The sequence below is a fragment of the Python bivittatus genome, unplaced genomic scaffold (genome assembly GCF_059951505.1).
Source record: "Python bivittatus isolate LINGU-HERP-01145 unplaced genomic scaffold, Pbiv_v1 ctg000700_np1212, whole genome shotgun sequence".
In the NCBI taxonomy this organism is placed as follows: Eukaryota; Metazoa; Chordata; class Lepidosauria; order Squamata; family Pythonidae; genus Python; species Python bivittatus.
This window is the reverse complement of record NW_028277098.1, coordinates 90,567,887-90,589,166: the sequence shown is the minus strand read 5'-3', so window position 1 is coordinate 90,589,166 and position 21,280 is coordinate 90,567,887. Positions and strand designations below refer to the sequence as shown.

Sequence of the window (21,280 nt, the reverse complement as noted above, 5' to 3'; positions counted from 1 at the left end):
AGAAGTATGGTCTTATAAACCAGCCATTTTCATTGCTTTCAACATTCTTTCTTCACAACCACCAATCAAGAATCTAATTATAATGTAGACTAAACTATGATGAGCTTTACTGTTGAGGATGGCGCCTTCATTTTATGGATGAATCTTGCATGAGCAGAAAGTAAACCACCAACACTGCCCACCCCTGACTTAGACCAACTCTTCCTCAAAGCAATACAGATATTAAAACATCAACCAGATTAAGAAGCGGAAATGTCTGTTTTTACATCCAGGCTGAAATGGACAGAAAGACATTTAATAGTACCAAATTCTTCCTTCATTCCTTTATTTATTTTGAATGAAGGATGTCATTTTGCAATTCAGTAGATGTTCCTCCTTGCCAAACACTGAATAATTTACCAATTCTTAATGCCTTCCACACTGTGTACCAGTAATGAAGCTTATTCCACTTTTATAGCTGGACACAGCGTTATATCTTTTCAATGGGGCTCATTCACAGCTTGAAAACATCTCATTACAAGAAAGATGGGTAGTGCCATGCCTAGCATACAGCAAAACAGTTAATCAGCAGTGAGAAGTTAATGAAATCTCCCACTGCAATGACCTCTGGCTTAGCCAAAAGGCCTTTAATTATTAAACATTTTCCCACAGCTATGAACATTTTCTTCAGCAGCTGTGCTTATTTTAAATAATCTCTAACTTCACTATTGGTCATTTGTTCTATTATTTATGTGGGAAACTGAGCCCAAATAAACCTCAGACAGATGTTTCAAAAGGAAAGTTGTTGTTGTTGTTGTTCTTTAAGTATCAGCATATAAATCATGTGTATTTCCTGCCACCCATAACTGTAGATTTAATTTGGAAGGATTTTCTTCTGGAAAAACAACGGATGGCAATGATTGCTCCCCTGGATTTATGTTACAGAAACTGGCTGGAAGCTGATATTGCAATGGAGAACTCTTCTGATGTGCAACAGTAATTTTGAAGTAATTTTCATAATAATATACCATAAAATATCAGCAATGCTTTAGACATCAATATGGCTTTCAAGAAAATACATATAATGCAGGCTTTCTTGAGAGAAACTGTGAAAAAGAATGCACAATGCTTAGTTTCAAGACCAAGAATTTAGAACAGAGGAAATGAAACAAACAGAAACGTTAGAGGAATAGGAAAATATTCATCAGGATGATGGGTACTGTTTATTTTCTTCCTCTGAAGCAAATGGCCATGCTTTTAAAGTAGCTATCTGTAATAGCAAAATGTATTTTAAAAATTGCGCGTACCTTTCAGTATGCCTAGCAACATCTCTGGGCGAAGTTCAACAATTAAATTAGACATTTTGCTTAGTTATTTTCAAGATGACAATACATTTCCAAGATAAACCTTGATTACCAATTCTCCTCCCACTGCACAAATTAGAGTTCAACAACTATATTTATCCTTAATACACTAAGGCAGAGGAATGGATAGATGATACAATTAACCCGCAGGACATAATGGGTACAATAATCCAGTTTTCTACCATTTTCTCAAATCAAAGTAAGTTGATTCAGGTTAAAAATTTGTGATGGGCTCTCCCAAAGAGCAACTGATAGCTTGTTCCTTTGATAGAAACCAACTTGCAGCAATTAATTACTGATAGGTGATATATCAACATTTCTATTATTTGACAGTAGATAGTTTGGTATTACAATAGGCACACTGTCCATGTTGCACTGAAGTTTAATGGAAGTTTACCTCCAAAATATACATAGGGCACTGGGTTGCCTATTCCTGCTACACAGGCATTTCGTTTCTGATTAAAAAGAGACCAGTCATGTTTACAGAACATGTCCCTGCCATAAATAGAATGTTTAGAACATTTCAGTTTGTATTCCCAGGAAGAGAAAGATGTCACAGAACTTCTATTTGACAAAGCAAAGCTGAGGTGATTTAGTTCCCCTTGCCTGCTAGCAAACCTAGCTGGACAGACTACGATCTTGCCTTTGCTAAATGAGTCCCCAGTTCATATAAAAAAGTAAAATTCATAGCAACAAAGGTTTTGCAACATTTGAAAAGCGCACACTGTTCTGTACACATGTCTAGAGGTGAGAAGTTTCATTCTACCTTGATAACAGCTATTTTAGGAAAAAAAATCTGTACTGTAATAGATCTTATTATCTCTATAGGAATGCATCTTTGCTGCTTGTGTACTGTAATATTAATCTGTCACTGTACCCTTAAAAGTGGCATGTCACAGTCACCATGCCTGAAATGTTTCACATGTCAACACTTCTCATTTACATCGTTACAAAGATTCTGGTTTGGTCATTGGGAGGGGTGGGCAGCATAGCATCCCAAATTCTTGACAAAATGTTTTATAAATAACTGAACAGAGGCAATGCATGGACCATCTGAAGAGCAAGGAAGGAACAGACTCATATTAATTATGAGCAGATATTATTTGTACTTGTTTATTTATTCATTAGAGACATTTCTATATTGCTTCCCGTAAGATATCCCAAATCAGCTTGGTTTAAAACCAATAAGATAACCATGTTAAAGCATTTAATAGAAATATATATAAATCAATCAGCTAAGAAAAGCATGGAGAACATGGGTTCAGAATTCTTTCCAAAAAGGTAAAACAGAGCTCCACCCTGGGTCATGTGACCAGGAAAGAAGTATGGAGAGGACAGAGTGGTACATTGTGAACCGCTGCACAACTCCGTCTCCCACAGGGATATCTTGGGAGCTTTTTCCTGGAACTGTTTCCTCTGCAGCCAAATCTGGCTCATTCTCTCTTTCTACTGATTTCAAAGATATGGTTTCAAAAGAAATAATATCAGCAAGCGGACAAGTTCTGTCTTGAGCTTTCTTTCGCTACCTTCTTTCTCCATGCCTGATTAGTTACTGGTCCACTCAGCTTTCAGAGAGTTATTCTGGGGATAGGCAGGAAGACGGAGTCCTGAGCCTCTTTACATAATTTTTTCCAACATTTTGTTGGACTGGAAGGAATACTAATTGACGGGAGGAAAAAAAAAATCTTCACCATTCACACAGGAAAAGCCTGGATAAAAGGATGATCTTCAATAGATGTATACTGCATATACTAGCAGGCACTCTAACACCAGGGAGAAAACTCTAAAGACATATGTTACCTGCAAGAAAACCCAACACAAACCACCACAAGACTGACACTCTGCAATTCATGGGACTTTTGTTAGAACCTCTCTGGATCATGCAGCTTTATAATGAGGGAAACAAACTACTAGGTATTTTAGTCCCAGGTTTTTAAAGGTTTCATGTGTTAATAATAAAACTGGAAACTGGCACAGTTGCTCCAGCTGATGCATAAAAAGTGCTTAGTCATGGGTGCTACCCAGCAACCTGGTTGCTGTGTTTTGCACCCACAGCGAACAGAAAGCTCAAAACACTACATGAAACACCCAAAATAAATATCATAAAACACAAAGTATAAAAATAAGAGGAAAAAAACAGAAACAAACAGAAACAGAAACAAAAAGCAAGATAGCATCAAGCATAAACTTAAGAAAAAGCCCTCTGAAATAATACAGTGTTTAACATTTTCTGGAAAGCCAGCAAGGAGGGGGTCCACGTGATCTCTGCCAGGAGTCTGTTCCAAAGCCCCAGCACTGTCACATAAAAGCAGCACCTTCTCGCTTCAGCCTCCCCAAACAATGTGGGACTATAAGTAGTCTCCCCTTGGATGTTCTAACAGGCCAGGCTGATGCTGGTTGGGGTACCAAGCCATAAAGAGATTTGTAAGTCAAAACGAACATTTTGCAATTGTAGAGAATCAGCCTGGGACAGGAAGAAGACGTTAGGAACTTGAAACAGGCTCTGTCGTAACTCTATCTGGTAACCCAGAGTTTCAGTAAAACTTGTGGAGTCTGTTTCCTGTCCACGGAAGCCAACGGGTAGCCAGTGGAGGGCCTGCAGAATCAGTGTTATATGCTTCCCACAGTGAGAGTCGGTAAACACACAGGCTGCTATGTGGCAGAATTCATTCTTAATTTATTAGCCCCCATCTAACTAATTATCGCACCCAGTTAATAGTTCAGTGCATGGGCAGTGCACGGATAGCTTCAAATGATTCAGATTATATGGTAAATTAGAACTGGATGTCATCAACATAATGAAGACCACCCCCAGCTGCTTCACGTGGACATTAAAGAGCATTAAATAGCACACTGTGGCAGGATGAAGAGGCACAACTAATAGTCTGAAACCATCCCTGCAATTAGGGTTGGAATCAAAGTAGGGCAGCACCTCCAAGCTCTACTTCATGGAGACAATTCAGAGGGATCGCACAGTTGATGGCACCAGAAGCTCCTGAAATATCTCACGGGATCAACAAAATTGCAATTTGTCTCTTTTCTGTGGCATAATAGCCATGAGGCAGTCAAGACTGATTTACTCTCCAAATCACCGGGCAGGGCTGGAAAACTGCTGCTTGAGGCCCCAGTTGGTGTCAACTAAGCAACAGTTGTATGGTTGGGGCAATGGGGGCACATGGAACAATGATCTGATTCAACAGATATGATCAAAAAAGTACAAAATGGAGACCAGAGGCAAACAATACAAGCTGAGTCAAACAACTTAATACATATGTGCCAGAACAGTACTAAACTGAGTTATTACAACAATGAACTTTAGTCCAAATCCTCATCAGTGTGCCTAGAGGTGATAAATAAAGCAAGAGTGCTTAATAATCCTCTAGTGTCCCAAGTACTGGAGTCTTTTAGTGCAGCTTTGAACTATAGTCACAATAAACAAACGTAGCTGTCAGTAAGTAAAGTCAATGTCTAACTATATTCTAAAGGATGCATAATTTTAAAATAAAGTTCAATTTAAAATTGAGACTAAAGAGGTTGGAGATGCAGCATATAAATATTACATATCATTACCCAAGAAATGAAGTATCTCTTAAGTGTGTATATGCTTCATTTCTGTGAGGGTTTTTTTTTTTTTTTCCTCTTAACAAGTTCAGATTGGGCTGAGTATATGTCCATAAAGATTTAAGAGACAGCACACTTGGGGGAAAGAGCTAATTGCTGCTTTAAATAAAAAACAAACATTAATTATCAGAAACATAGCAACCAACTCCTTTAGGACCCATTTGTCTTACAAATATGTCAGCAGTCATACTTTTGTAGATAACTAGTGGTTTGTTTTCATCTTAACAGAGCAAAAGAAACCGAAGAAATTACAGGTATTTTGATATATTAATGTGTGCATTTGACACCTCTGTCTGCATTCCTCTGAACCAAAGCAAGCCCATTCTTTGCAAGGCCAACTTGGAAATACAGGTTGTCCTTGACTTATGACCATTCATTCAGCAACCGTTTGAAGTTACGACAGCACTGAACAAAGGGATTTATGACCCGTGCCTGAAGTTATGGCTGTTGCAGCACCCCCACGGTCATGTGACAAAAATTTGGGCGCTTGGCAACCTGCCCACACTTACGACCACAGGAATGCTTTAACTTCCCCCCACCCACCTATCTCCTCCCCCATCTATGCCCTTTTGCCCCCTTGCTGACCTGTGCTCCACTGCCCCAGGTGACCTTCACTGTCTTCTTGCTCCCGCTGCTGATGAGGCTGCTGGGCCAGGCTGGGGCTGGGCTTCCCGCTACAAAAGAAAAAAGGCCAAAAGCAGCCCCTCTGCAAAGAGCTCCTGAGTGGGGCGGACCTTCATGCCCCTGAAAAAAACCCAAAGGCAAAGGGGCTTTTTGGCGTGCCGCAGCTCAGGGGCTGCTTTTGGCTTTCTTATTTTCCTCGCAGCATGAAGCCCTGCCCCGCCCAGGAGCTCTTTGCAGGGGGACTGCTTTTGGCTTTTTTTTTCGCAGTGCGAAACCCAGCCAAACCCGGCCCAGCAGCCAAGCAGGGCATACCTCAGCAGCAGCAAGAAGACGGTGAAGGTCACCTGAGGTGGTGGAGCGCAGGGCAGCAGGGGTCTTTGAGTGCTGGGTGGCAAGGGCTGGGACTGGACTGGGTTAGCTGTGGCTTCCCAGGGCGTGGCAAGCAGCTCCAGAGCTGCATGGTTATGGGGCTGCTTACTCCCCTACAAGGCAGGTGCAGGGCAGCCAAAAGGGCAGAGATGGGGGGAGATAGATAGGTGGGGAGTTGGAGGCAGTCCCTTACCTTTCTGAGGCTTGGGGCTGGGAGGGACCAAGCCTGGTATGGCTTGGATTGGGGTGGGTACTTGCTTAATGGCTTAATGACCCATGATTCTTGGTTAACGACAGCAATGGGGAGTGCCAGGATTGCAGTCACTAAGTGATGCAGTCACGTGACATCTTGTTTTATGATTGCATCGCTTAGCAACAGAAATTCCAGTCCCAACTGTGGTTGTAAGTCGAGGACTACCTCTACTCCCCCTGCTCAAATAAAGGATAAAGCCGCAAAACAATTTTGTGAAAATAAGGACATTCAACTTGGGCTAGGGGATATTACACATATGTTTATGCCCTGCACATTGCAAACCATTGGTTAGTGTGTTTTGTGAAACCCACCATTGTAATTTACTCAATAAGCCATGCTGAAATATACATGGCTTATTGTGATGTGTAAATCAGGACTTTGTCTTCAGGTGTCTGATTTTTTTGAAAGGTGCAGGAGTGTGAGACAACTGTGCTGAACTACACAATTGATTTTAAAAAGGCCCATCTCTGAATTTCTATCTGAAGATCATAATTACATTATGAATTATTATTAACAGTATACTGTTTTATATCTGAAAGAAGAATGTAAGTTTCTTAGATTAACATTTCTTATTTTAAAATAATTTACAGTAAACCTACTGCCAATTAAGCATTGCTGACTTACTTGAGACAAGACTGGCTCCAATTCACACGGCAAATATACATTTGAAAATATTTTGGCTCAAAGGTCTGCAAGTGCTTGACGTGAAAGTATCTATGAAGAGACAATGAATGCCCTATATAGCTTCAGAAATGTACATTTCCCCAGGCTCAACTGATAACAGCCCAGCACTCTGCAGGAGCTTTATCACTGTTAACTCTGTGATATGTCTTCTTTTGCTTTGCCTTATCAGCTTTTGCCTTTGTGACACTACACTCAAGAGCCACAAAGAAACAGGGAGATAGGAAAGCTTTTGTTTGCTCCACCTTATCTTATCATCCCTCACTCACAATTAATGCAATATGCAAGCCTACATTACAGGGTTGTGGGAAAAATTGCTACAATCACAGTCCCTTCAAATACTTCAGATGGACTGAATACTCATTTATATGCTGCTGTGTTCCTCAGGCAGCATCTCAGTTAAGGGAAAATCTTTACTTTAGAGAGTTAGGAATGAATCAACACATATTTGCTCACAATAACACAACTGGTTTGCAGGAATCTCTTAGTGACTAAACTGCTAAACAATTTGAGATCTGTTTTAAGAGTTTTTATATGTCCTTGTCTGAACATAAACCTACATAAAAGATTTAATATCTAGATTTTTTTCCCAAGAAGCTCAAGTCGGTGGACATAATTCTCTTGTCCAATCATTTTAACCTTATTTAAACTCTGCAAAATGGGAGTATCATTTCTGCTATTTAGGAAGCTTTTACTGTGCTATTCCTTCAGTTTGTTCTAAAATAGTTTTTTATGTGAAAATTATCATTTCAAATGAACGATTTGAACTCCCAGTTTGTGAGAATATATTGGAAAAAATGATCATACTGCCTTTCAGGTAATAGTACTGCAAGATTTTGTAAAATGAAAGGATATATGAAAATGTAAACAAGCACCAGGAAGTTTACAGCAGAAGACAGCATGTCCTGCATATTTCCTGGAATTCAGTAATGTTTGGATAATCTCTCCCACATTTACTGAAAACACAGATATATCTGGAAGAAGACAAGACTCCCAGAATGACTTAGTATTTTATTTAATAAAATCCAGAAAGAAGATGAATTAGCCAGTCGTTCCCCTGCCTACTGTGGACATACCTAATTTTCAGAGGGGCACCAAATCCATGGATGAACTGACACAGAAGAAAAAGAAAGCTTTAATTTATATATTGTTTTTCTTTAGAAGAGAAACTGCCAAGTTGCCAGGTGCCAAGCTGTTCTAGCTCCTCAGCTCATTTCCTTAATTCTCAGCATACTCTGCTGCCAAGCATGAGGAAGCTGAAGGGAGATGCCTGGAAAGATCAAGAGTGAGGGAACACAACTAAGGAATCCCTGAAAGGGGGGGGGGGCGGAATGCATTAACGCTTATCAGGGCTATTTTGAAGTCACCTGGTAGCCTTTTATTTCACATATTGATGGCAACAGACCTGTTTTATTACCATAATCTTTGCATTTCTCTTTCTTGGAAAGATATACGGAAAAGAATATAGAAAAATATTTCTAAATTATTATAAAATAGATGATGCTTCTGAGAGTACTGTCTATTCTTTTATTTCTGCATCATGCACAATGTGTTTTATTCTATATGTTAATATATTCAACTTTAATGAAAAGAAGGAAGAATAAGGGGAAAAAAAGAAGACAAAAAGGGGGAGGGCAGGACCTTCTGCCTGAATTTTATTTTTTTAAATGTATTTATTTATTTATCAAATTTGTCACCGCCCATCTCGCTGAAAGGACTCTGGGTGGTTTACAGCAGAGATAAAATCAATTAAATACAATATAAAAACAATCTTAATAATAAATACATTCCAAGAAAGATGGAGAATTGGCAAATAACTCAGGGAGCGTCGTCAGGGCCCTAACCACCCCCAGGGACAGATCATGAATGGATGGCTGTTGGTTGTTTCTGTATTAGATTTGATTAATTTTAATGAAAGATCCTTTTGTAAGCTGCTTGAGAGCCTCTGAGGCTAGATAAAAACTTTTTAATTTAAAGATCTACTACCATATAGATTTTATCTATCACAATGATCCTCTCTGAAATAAAGTTTTGACTGGGGTCCACAATCAGTTTATTATGCAATCAACTGTAATACAAACTGTAACAATTCAGAAATGCTACAAACCAAAAACACTGGCATCCAGATGTTTCAAATCCGGCCCCTGCACAACTGCCCTAATCCAAACCAACAACCACACATACTATATTTAATCATTTCTTTTCTCCCCGAGGGAGTGCAATCAAAGTAGTTGTTAACCCTTTTCTCTTCCAAATGAGAAAGCAAGAGCAGCCTGGGCAGACCATCCCTTTTGCGCATACCTCCTTGCATATGTCCAAGGCAAGTGGTTAAAGAGACGGCTCTTTCAATAGTTCTTGCAGGAGAGACCATGAAAGAATCTATACAGCTCCTGTTCAAGGGAGCTTGTTATTAGGGCAATAAGAAAACGGGGGAGGAGGGGGAGAGAAGAGAGGAAAAAAATGAATGGCTTTTACTTCATATGCACTATATACTTACTCCACAGTTGCAATCATCAATACAAGTACAAGAATGACTTGCAAGTACAAGAATGACTTGCATCCAAGTGCTACAGTTGTGGGTGCAAAAACGTAGGCCAAGGGCTATGTATAGCCTGCCAGCATCCCTTTGATGGCCCCAAGAGTTCTTTCCCCAGAACATGTAAAACCAATATCTTTGGCTTTTTTCTCCTTTTCACTTTTTGGGAGTTTGGGGGCTTACAGTGGAAAATGGGTGCCAAAAGCCATGCAAATGCTTAAGATGTGCATTTGATCTCTAAAATCCCCCAGCAAAACAAAACCTGCCCTTGCTCACTGTAGAAGTATAATATTTGGTATGTCACACGAAGTGTGGTATGTTCCTCAAGGTTACAGGAGTTGCATTCCCCTTTGCTGCAGGGTCGGTCGTTCCTGTTAAGAATTCCTTCCATCCATCCATCCATCCATCCATCCATCCATCCATCCATCCATCCATCCATCCATCCACCCACCCATCATCTCCTTTCCCATTTTTTCCAGGGAAAATAATTGACTGAAAGTTTTGGAAGACATGTCCATTAGCATGCCCATTGAAGCACTTCCTGGGTATGAAGAAGTTGCCCACTCATGTATTAGGACATGTCTCAGGAGGGAGACCCACAATTTCAGACAAGGCCTTTCTCTTTTGGCTATCTGCCTCATCTCAGGAAGAGAGAATACTGAAAAAGGCCCTCAATAAATTACTTAATCAAGGGCCAGGAAGCACTAGACTGATAACATTGCATGAAAGGCAACTAAAGGAATTGCAGAGCTCAATAATTTTATACACATATATTGTACACATATTTATTTTTAGCATTTCTTCCACAACCCTTGAGCCTAGATATGCATGTGCATTAAACCAGACTCTGTCAAATCTAATTTTCATTTAAAATATAGGCATTGAAAAGAATTTGAAAAGAAAGCCAAACTTCAACATCATGTAAAACAATAATTCCAAATACATTTAATGATATACAAGGAACATTCAAAATCTATATTACCAAGAAATATTTTGAGCTCATAGCACAGTAATTATTTCAACAATCTCTGTAACTCTGATTCCTTTCTCCTAATCACCTAATAATCAAGTGGCCTCAGCAAAGAGTTCAACTGCAAAGCTTGTTTTGTGAAGGATCACCAGAAATAAAGATGAGAACTACCATGGTTAGAACAACCACCCCTAAAGAAAATCAGTACAATAAACAAAACTCGAAATATTAATAGATCATCTTCTAATGACATTTATATTCCAAGCCCAAGAAGCATCACCATGTCAAAGCTGAATTTACTGCAGTAGTAAGAAGGAAACAAATTTGAAAACTGCACTGTTCAATGCTCTTTTCATTTTGATGTGGACAATCACAGGGTTTGTCTTACTATGAATAATTAAGAACTATGAAGAGCCAAAGCTGTCCATATTGCAAGGTTATTCATTGGGTTTCCTGAGACAAATGAAGTCCCAAATATTACTGTTTGATAAATATACAGTTTCTTCAGCTGCTGGAAAGATTTCTAAGAGGTATGCTTGGGAAATGGAGGATGTGGGATACAAAAGGGGACTCTATATGGAGGAGCTAGAATGGTTCAAAGAGTTGTAGAATCCAAGTGACAAGAGATCTACAGCAACCATATATATTACCAAGAAGAAAATATCTAGATTTGGGGGAATACTGGAACTTTGGAATGAAGAACAGAGCAATTTTGTCAGTAGAGTTCTTTAAAGAGTAGGGCCACGTAAATGAAACTGAAACAACAAGAATACAAAATCCTAGTTCTAGACACAGATGTCAATTTGGCCAAAAGTAAAAAGCTTTGCACCTGAATGAATTTCACTTTGCTGCCAAGAAAAAAGACAAAGATTCCTATTGAATAAACAACTAATGTCTTTTATTCAACAGCCACATGCATCCAAAATCAGAACAAGCAGTGAGGATAAGTATTTCCCCAACTCACAGCTGCAATCTAATTAGGCAATATTCAAGCTTTGTTAAAGTCAACAGGATTTAAGATAAAGGAACACAGGACAAAGTTACCCTAGAAGAGTGTGCAGTGTGTGTGAGACAAGGAACAATTGGGGGCAGGGGGAGGGAAACATACCTTGTGACAAGTTTCAGTTTTAACTTCTTTGAGAGCACGTTCAGAAAACACACACCCACAGTTTCGCAGGAAGCAAAAGCTGACAAAACCAAAGGAAAAGACATTTAGTAGATTCAACACATAGGTCTTAATCCAGCTAAAGCAACTCTGGCTAGAAATACAATTTTAAGCTGGTAACGAGACCCCATGGAATTTATGCGTACTTATTTCTGAGTAAACATGTATGGGATTACACCATAAGTAATGTGATGGAGGCTAATTTTTAACTAATACACCATTTGTTTCAAAGGCATTCTAGCTGCAATGTTGCACAAGCCCTTTTAGGAATTAAATCTTGTTGCAAGGCCAGATATTCTAAGCAAATCTCTGATTAGCTGCAATCTGCAGATGGGAAGGGAAGTCATATCCTGTTGCAGCAAAGATTCCCACAAAGCTTACTGGAAAGAGAGAACAAAGGAATATTACTCCCACATTCCATTTGAGATTGTAACAATGGGGCAGGCATAACTTAAATAATGCTAACACTAACCCACACCATCTTACCAGATGAAGAGTTTCTGGGAAATCAAATATGCAACACTACTTTTTTTAACATTTTCAATTAGCCTAATCAACTAATTGCTTTTGAAAAATACAGATTTTGGTTCATGATCAACTAGGAAACTTTTACTTTCAATTTGTATTCAGAAAAACATTTTGTATGTTTTTGACAAAACTGCCAACTGACCAGCTGTATTCCCAAAACACCTCTGTGTAGTTAATATATGTGGGTAATAACAACATTTTAAGAAGAAAACATTGCAAGACTGCAACATTTGCTATTCCATTTCAGTAAACAAATAAACACCAATACCTATTTACTTTCACCAACATGGATGTTTCTTAGATTTGACATTTTCCTCACTGACTCTTAAAATATCGGCTTATACACATACCCAGACTTTTCAAACCTAAGCCCTATAAGCCATTCTTGGATGAGATTCACAAACTGTCATAAATAGGTTTGATTTCTTTCTTTTTAACGACTTTGGTAATTATGCATATGTATTTGGAAAAAAGTCCTATTGAATACACTGAGAGATAATTGTACAGCAGCAAGTTCCAAGGCTGGTGTAAACAATCTACTGTAAATACTTACTAATGACTATATAATCATATGTTATGTTTGGCTCACAGTGAAAGGAAAAGAGGTGTTACTAGGATCTGAATGAAATAAGGAGGAGCCAAGCATGACAGCATTTTCCAGGAATTAACAGTGAAACGAGTGAGAATGGCAGTTATACTGCCGCGTACATTTATTTCTGAAAAAGTGTATTCAAAAGAAATTGGGAACTGGGCAGTTTCTCAAGTTTGTGAGAATAGAAAGATGCATGAAGGAAACAAATGTAAAATCACCGTCAGCGTGCATATATACTGCCCTATCTTGTTTGGGGCTTATATTTTGTATCCACATTACTCTTCTTCATTGTAACACACAATTGTATAATTAGGACTATTGATAATAAATTGTCTGCACTTGCCCTGAAGTCACTCCGGGTTTTTTAAACTATGCTCCATGGGATTCATGAGGGACTAAGGACGAAAAAGGTGGTGGTGGAGGAAGGGGGGGGGGGAGTTCACTAAAGCACAGCCAATTTTCTATTACTAGAGCTTTGCTCCTTGACCAGCAGTTCCAGAATTTTTTTTAATAGAAATTGTTAATTTAAAAAATTAATCCAATAAAAACTTGAAAACCCCTGTCATAAGGTATTGCAAATGTGCTCTTCACTGCTGTGACACACTGGGCAATAAATCTGTCTGAGTAAATATGCTTGTATGCGGGCTTCAGACAGGCCCAGTGTGCTTTTTCTCCACCCCTCAAACCACAGTATCAATAATTCTAACCTGCTCAGAGCTGGGGGGCGGGGGGGGAAGCACTGCCATGCTAAATAAGAACATGAACAGACCCTTTGGCCCCATCTAGTTTAGGCTGCAACCTTGCACGTTGACTAGGAAATAAATAAAACTGAATTTAAGGGACATAAAATAAAGCATCTTTAGACTAAACATCCAAGTGGATTTTTTTTAAAAAGAGCCTTTCCTCATTTGCTTAAAATATTAATACTGAATATTGAATATTGATTTACTAGCCAATGTAATCAAAAGCTTCTTAGCCAAGGAATCTTGTATAGCAGGAGTGGGAAAAGTTTCAGGTGCCAGGAACCAATGCAATGAAGTAAATACTGTAACATAATTGGACTTTTTAAGGTGCATTAAATCTTGTAAGATTTCAGCAATCTTACCCTCAAGATCTCCCATGTGAACTGTTTAACACATGAACATCTAAATCTCTTGAGATATGGAGATCCTCCAAGATATTGCCCGTTTTTGGGGAGGGGTGTGTGATAGTGCTGAAGCAAGATAATAGTTTGTGGCACCACAGTTCAAATGCATAAATATGTTTGGGAGAGTCAGCAGATGGTGATGGCTGGGGAGGACAGGAAGATCTTCTGATACCGCTGGATCTATGGGCAGCTGTTAATGATTTTGTCACCAGTAGTGGTGAAGGCTTGAATAATCAGAGCCTTCAAAATAGTTGGTAAGGAGTAGCACTGTGGGGAGTAGGCTTCCAGGTGCTTCTGATACCATTTAAAATGGTCCAGGAGCCAGAGAAGACCTTGATATGTTAGAGACAGATCTGACTGACCAGTGTGAGGTCAGCTATTTGGTGGCATCAACAGCAGTGTCACCAGTCAGTTGTGGAGTGGTGGCACATGCTTGCCTGGATCAGCTGCTAGAAGATGGGGGCAATGGTGAGTGCTTGCTCAGTGGTAGCAGCAATTGTTTGGCAGTGGTGACAGACAGCAGCTGTTACTGCTTGGCAATGATAATGGTGGCAATCTAGATACACTGGCCTCCATCTGCCAAAGTAAAAAGTGATTGGGTGCTGCTAAGAAGCAGCAGTGAGAGTGGGATCAGGCAGTACCTGAGCTGAGCACTGGCCTGAGTCCTGTGCCTGCAATGGAGTCCATCAACCTTGGCAACAGCTATCTTGCCTCCCTCAGGTGTTATCAGGACCACAAGCAAGTGAACAACTGGCTACCTGTTTCAACCACTGACAGTGTTTTATGATGTGTACATTAGAGTAAGCTGCACCTGAGAGAATTAGGACTTTCAATCCATTTTTGGAAATATCATGGTGGATGTTCTTTCTGGATTGGAGACAACAGAGATGGAGGGCTTTTGTTTTCTCTCTGGCTAAGAGATGGAAGGGGGCGTTTGTGGCCCTCTCAAATCACCCCAGTCTGTAGTCTGATATTGAGAAGGCTGTTTTTATGCTCCTGATTAGTCCTGGTGAGACCAGGTATGGAATTGGAGAGTGGTGTGTGCATATGTTGTGGTACTTTTGGTGGGGGGCAGCTGGCTTGACTGGAGTTGAGGTACCACTGAGTGCAGAAACAGAAGTGGGCCAAAGGATTCTGGCAAACTAGTTGGGAGATGGATGGGTTTGGGGATCTTGGTTTGATGGGGGAAGGAGCTGGCAGTAACATCCTCCTGGCCATGAGCAGAGGGAGATATGGTGGGAGATGGGGTGGACCATTCTTGGTGTAGGCATATTCTGTGTCTGCCTTACAGCCCCCTGTGCTCAATGCCTATACCTGGTCATGGGATCTTCAGTGGTCCTGGTTTCAGACTGTTGTTGCTTAATGTCAGGTCAGCTTGTAATAAGGCGCCCATCATCCAGGTACTTATTATTGATCAGAGAGTTGACCTGCCATGTATTACTGAGACTTGGTGGGGTGCAGAGGGGAGGGATCCGCTCTTAGAAATGTTCCCAACTGGGTTTCATGTGTGGCATCAACAATGACTCCAGGGCAGAGGTAGGGGACTGACTATTGTCATCTGGGAGACTCCTGTGGCTTTCAAAGAGACTATTCCACACAGATAATCAGATGTGAGACCCTGTTAATGAAGCTGGGCTCTAGGAAACAGATTGCTGTTACTGTATTGGCTTCCCTGTGGCATAGCAGCTTCCCTGACTGAGGTGCTTGATGCCATGGCTAAATTTTTGGTGGAGTTTCCCAGACTTATGGTATTCAGAGACTTCAACTTGTATTCCTTGGGCTGAGGTGGCTCTGGAGTTCATGGCCACCATGGACTTGTCTCAAATCATCAAGAATCCAATGCATAGAGGGGGTCACATGTGGATCTTGTTCTTTTTCTTGGGGAAGTAGCGAAGTGATCTGGACTAGGAGAATGTTATCATTTGTCCCTTGTCGAGATCCCTCTTTGATTGCTTTTGGAGTTCTCCATACTAGGTACCCACTGCAGAGAGTTAGGACCCATCTGATCGTTCCATTCCAGGCATCTGATTGACCCCACTGGATTTCAGAGGCATCTGGGGAAATTCCTCAGGATCTGGAGCAAAGTCTGACTGAGGCTTTAGTGACCAACTGGAATGATAGGATTGCAACAGCCTTGGACTGGATTGAGCCTGCATGGCCTTTCTCTCCACACAGACCCCAAAGGGCCCCTGGTTTTCAGAGATATTCAAGATGAAACAGTAGAAAAAACAGCTAGAGTGCCACTGGAGAAAGATGGGGAGCAAATCTGACCAAACAGCTTTTATTAAGAATTTCTCCATGGTAATAAGAGTAGCAAGGCATTTTTCCCCCCCGTTCTATTGTATCCATGGATTGCCATCCAGTGGCCCTGTTTAAGGTAACCCAATCCTTCTTAGAGAGCAATAGGTTAGAAGATAATCTGGAGGGCTGCTGTGAGAACTATTCCAGGCTTCTGTTGGATTAAGTCAGTTACATTTTCTCTAAGCTGGAATCAGCTTTCCAGGTCGTGTTGAGATGGCTGAGGAAAGGCCTAGATTGGTTACCTGGGAAGAACCTGAGCCTACAGTCCTGAGGAAGTGGACCATTTTAAGACTGATTGTGTTGGTCAGACCCAAGCCTATCTAGTACAGTATTCTGTGACCACAGTGGCCTACCAGAAGTCTCTGCAAAACCCATAAATACAATATGATGGCAATAGCATCGCTTTTGTATTCCCCAGCTACAGCTATTTGGAGGCATGTGCTTTCTGATAATGGAAACATAACCATCAAAACTAGAAAACATTAATGGACCATTGCTTCAGGAAGTTCTCTGGTGCTTCTTTAAAGAACTCTCCATATAGGTGGCAGTTATTATATCTTGTAATTGTAAGAAGTTCAACTCTATGCTGTATGAACTATTTTTATTTGCCCTGCGCCAGGGGTATTATAATTTGTTGGCTCAAGGCTTTGCATGGCACATCGAGGCACAGAGTTTGGAATGAGGGAGTTTTGTACCCCTGGGCTGAGTTCTAGTATTTTACAGAAGAACCTCTCCATAACGACAGTCTCCACTTCATGGGTAACCTTTTATACTGTACCTCTATTAAGTCCTTCCTCTGGCCTTTTTCCAAAGCTATCCAAATATTTTCTCATGAGAAAACTGCTCGAAGTCCCTTGAACATTCTAGTTGCTCTTTCCTGCATCTTTTCCCGCTATACAGTACTCTTTTTGAGATGCAAATCTCCATTTCAAAATAGCACTCAGTTGACCTTAGCTGATTTTAGAAAAACTAATAAATATTTAGCCTCTTCTTTTTAAAAAGCTTATGTAACAGTAATACTGAAGCCAGATAAGAATTTGGCAAAGTGTGCAAGCTACTGCCAATTTCAGTGAAGATGGAAGCTCAAACATTGATAGCAAGTTTGGCAAGCTATACTACTATTAATCATTCATCCTGTGCAATGTAGTTTTATAACAGGGCAACAAGCTTCAGATTGCCAATGGATATTTTAGAAATACAACCAGAGAAATACAGTCAATGATAGCCTGATTAGATATAAAAAGTTTGTGATAGGGTGCAGTTACATTTTTGTAATGTTTTGATAAAAATGAATATTAATATTAATTGCCTTAAAATATGAGTATTTTAATCCCTCAGAGAGATTTTTATAATTGGAATAATGTCTTCATCCATTAAGATGTTTTGTGGATTTTGTTAAGGAAGTCTTCAGTCCACTCTTATATTTAATTTGGTCTTAGAAAACTGGACTTATTTCCCAAATCTGTTGCTATTATAAAACAGGTTGGTAAATTATCATGTTATTCAATTAACTGCAATAAGTATAATATACTTCCAGATGGACCTAAGGTATTTTTTGTCACTGTATTTTTTTGTATGAATTTTCTTAAATATCCTGATACAATTATTCCTAGGAAAATATTTTCATTTGTTGATTTAAATATATCAAACTATTTAACTCAGATTAATAAACAGGTGGTTGAAAATTCCAATGAAATTACAAGAAAGAATAAATGTTGAAATTAGTATTACTTCTAGACTGATATAAATACTAAGATGGATCCTGATATTAATTCCTCCTAGGAACCTTAAACAGATTGATAAATTACTGAGATTTTTTATAAGATAAACAGACCCCTAGTTTTGTCTATCTAAAAACCATGACTTCCATATAAACATGAGGATTTTAATTTTCTGATGTTTACACTTTAGCCCTGGCTTATATTTTGACTACTTCTTCTACCTCACCCACCATGTTTGTTTTATTTTGGTGGTAGCCAAGTGGTTTTTCCCCCTCAAAAATGTGTATAATTAGAAAATTAGAAAAACTATTAATTTGACTCCTGTCTATCTTAGGAGGAGCTTGGTTTGTCCTTTTAGCAAAACATCAGTTGCTTTTCCAATACTAAAAGCTGCAGAACAGATTTGGAAGATTTGGGAAAAGAAATTTTCATCTGATCACTTATTGGATGAAAAGCTGACTTTTAGAATGATCTTCATTTTAATATTGTAGCCAAATGGTTATTTGCTTGGAATACTTGGACAAAAACAGTAAAACTCTAGACCAGCTTATTGTGAATCATTCTTTCAAAACATTTGATATATTGCAAAGAGAATTTGGAACTGCTGAATGGGAGTATATTCAATTAAAACATCTTTGCCTTCTCAGGTTGGACTTGATATGTTAGCAGGTTCTGAAACCCACCAACTACTTGGTACAGTGGGGCAAAAAAGTATTTAGTCAGCCACCAATTGTGCAAGTTCTCCCACTTAAAAAGATGAGAGAGGCCTGTAATTTTCATCATAGGTATACCTCAACTATGAGAGACAAAATGGGGGAAAAAATCCAGAAAATCACATTGTCTGATTTTTAAAGAATTTATTTGCAAATCATGGTGGAAAATAAGTTTTTGGTCAATATCAAAAGTTCATCTCAATACTTTGTGATATATCCTTTGTTGGCAATGACAGAGGTCAAACGTTTTCTGTAAGTCTTCACAAGGTTTTCACACACTGTTGCTGGTATTTTGGCCCATTCCTCCATGCAGATCTCCTCTAGAGCAGTGATGTTTTGGGTCTGTCGCTGGGCAACATGGACTTTCAACTCCCTCCAAAGGTTTTCCATGGGGTTGAGATCTGGAGAGTGGCTAGGCCATTCCAGGACCTTGAAATGCTTCTTACGAAGCTACTCCTTCGTTGCCCGGGCAGTGTGTTTGGGATCATTGTCATGCTGAAAGACCCAGCCACATTTCATCTTCAATGCCCTTGCTGATGGAAGGAGGTGTTCACTCAAAATCTCACGATACATGGCCCCATTCATTCTTTCCTTTACACGGATCAGTCGTCCTGGTCCCTTTGCAGAAAAACAGCCCCAAAGCATGATGTTTCCACTCCCATGCTTCACAGTAGGTATGGTGTTCTTTGGATGCAACTCAGCATTCTCTCTCCTCCAAACACGACAAGTTGAGTTTAGACCAAAACGTTCTACTTTGATTTCATCTGACATATGACATTCTCCCAATCCTCTTCTGGATCATCCAAATGCTCTCTAGCAAACTTCAGACGGGCCCGGACATGTACTGGCTTAAGCAGGGGGACACGTCTGGCACTGCAGGATTTGAGTCCCTGGCGGCGTAGTGTGTTACTGATGGTAGGCTTTGTTACTTTGGTCCCAGCTCTCTGCAGGTCATTCACTAGGTCCCCCCGTGTGGTTCTGGGATTTTTGCTCACCATTCTTGTGATCATTTTGACCCCACAGGGTGAGATTTTGCGTGGAGCCCCAGATCAAGGGAGATTATCAGTGGTCTTGTATGTCTTCCATTTTCTAATTATTGCTCCCACAGTTGATTTCTTCACACCAAGCTGCTTGCCTATTGCAGATTCAGTCTTCCCAGCCTGGTGCAGGTCTACAATTTTGTTTCTGGTGTCCTTCAACAGCTCTTTGGTCTTGGCCATAGTGGAGTTTGGAGTGTGACTGTTTGAGGTTGTGGACAGGTGTCTTTTATACTGATAACAAGGTCAAACAGGTGCCATTAGTACAGGTAACGAGTGGAGGACAGAGGAGCCTCTTAAAGAAGTAGTTACAGGTCTGTGAGAGCCAGACCTCTTGCTTGTTTGTAGGTGACCAAATACTTATTTTCCACCATGATTTGCAAATAAATTCTTTAAAAATCAGACAATGTGATTTTCTGGATTTTTTTTCTCATTTTGTCTCTCATAGTTGAGGTATACCTATGATGAAAATTACAGGCCTCTCTCATCTTTTTAAGTGGGAGAACTTGCACAATTGGTGGCTGACTAAATACTTTTTTGCCCCACTGTATATTGAAATGTGACCTGGAAGAATCTAAATTTACAGTTCACTTCTACAGACAAATAAAGAGTATTATTGAGATAGATACTGGTAATTTGCAATAACGTTGCAAATTCTTTATAAGAGTTGGAATATCTTAGATTAATAAATCAACAATCTTATGTTTTAAAGAACGCTAAAATATGCTTATGAACTTAAGATAACTTGAAGTCATCGTAATATTCTTTTTTCATGTTTATTGGACTCCTCTTAACTCCTTCTGTTTAAAAAGGGTTGGATATCAACCTTTAATGCTGAAGACATACTATACTTGGTAGGGCTTTGATACACATGACTTGGGCTTGTCCTAAGGTTGTCCTGTTTTGGCTTAATGTTCAGATTATTAATAAGATTTTGAAAAGAGATGTAAGATTTAAAGATGTTAGTGTGATGCTTAATTTATACCCAAATTAGAGAACTTTTCAATATATGAAGAACTTTGGACTTATTGAACTTGGGATGTAGCTAAACAGCTTTGTGTTCCAGAATGAAAATTAAGGTTCTAGACTGAAAATCCTGGATTAAGAAATGTGTTCATTCTCAGTTCCTGAACTGGTTATTGACTTAATGGAAAGGCCAATATGATTCCATGTGGGCAAGACTTAATTCAGGGTTTAAAAACTGAGCCATTTACTTAGTTATTATAATATACTAGTGTGCTTTATTGTTCAGGGTGTTTATTTTTGTTTTATACTTTGTACTTCCTTCTTTGTATATTAATGCAATAAAGAATAAATAAAAGGAAAGGTCTGGTTTGGCAAGTAGCTGGATCAGAGACCAGCAGGAATTCTCAGGGCAGTAGGCTAGATTGGGAAGTCAAAAAAATATCTCACAAGAAGGCAATTGTCAAGAAAACTACATGTCATCACCAGAAATGGTAGTCTCTACCTTTTAAGCAGGAGTCTACACAGAATTCGAACAAATCTTTCCACAGATTTGTACAAATGCATTGTCATATTGACAGTTTTATTTTTTATTCTTTCCCTAATGATGCCCAACATGGAATACTGTTTTTCAGAGGGCTATTGTTATTTTTACTGAGCTATTTATTACTACCACATCAAACACTTGGAGTCACATGGGATTAGAATTTTTTGCA

At 39.5% G+C, this 21,280-nt stretch overlaps 1 protein-coding gene across 1 annotated transcript in view; it reads right to left on the bottom strand.

Moving 5' to 3' along the window:
- Window positions 1-21,280, bottom strand: part of RTF2 (replication termination factor 2) — a 55,738-nt gene that overhangs the window by 32,277 nt on the left and 2,181 nt on the right. Inside the window, exon 5 of the mRNA XM_007421826.3 lies at window positions 11,506-11,584. Coding sequence (XP_007421888.1) covers window positions 11,506-11,584 — 79 coding nt within the window. The remainder of the gene's footprint in view (window positions 1-11,505; window positions 11,585-21,280) is intronic.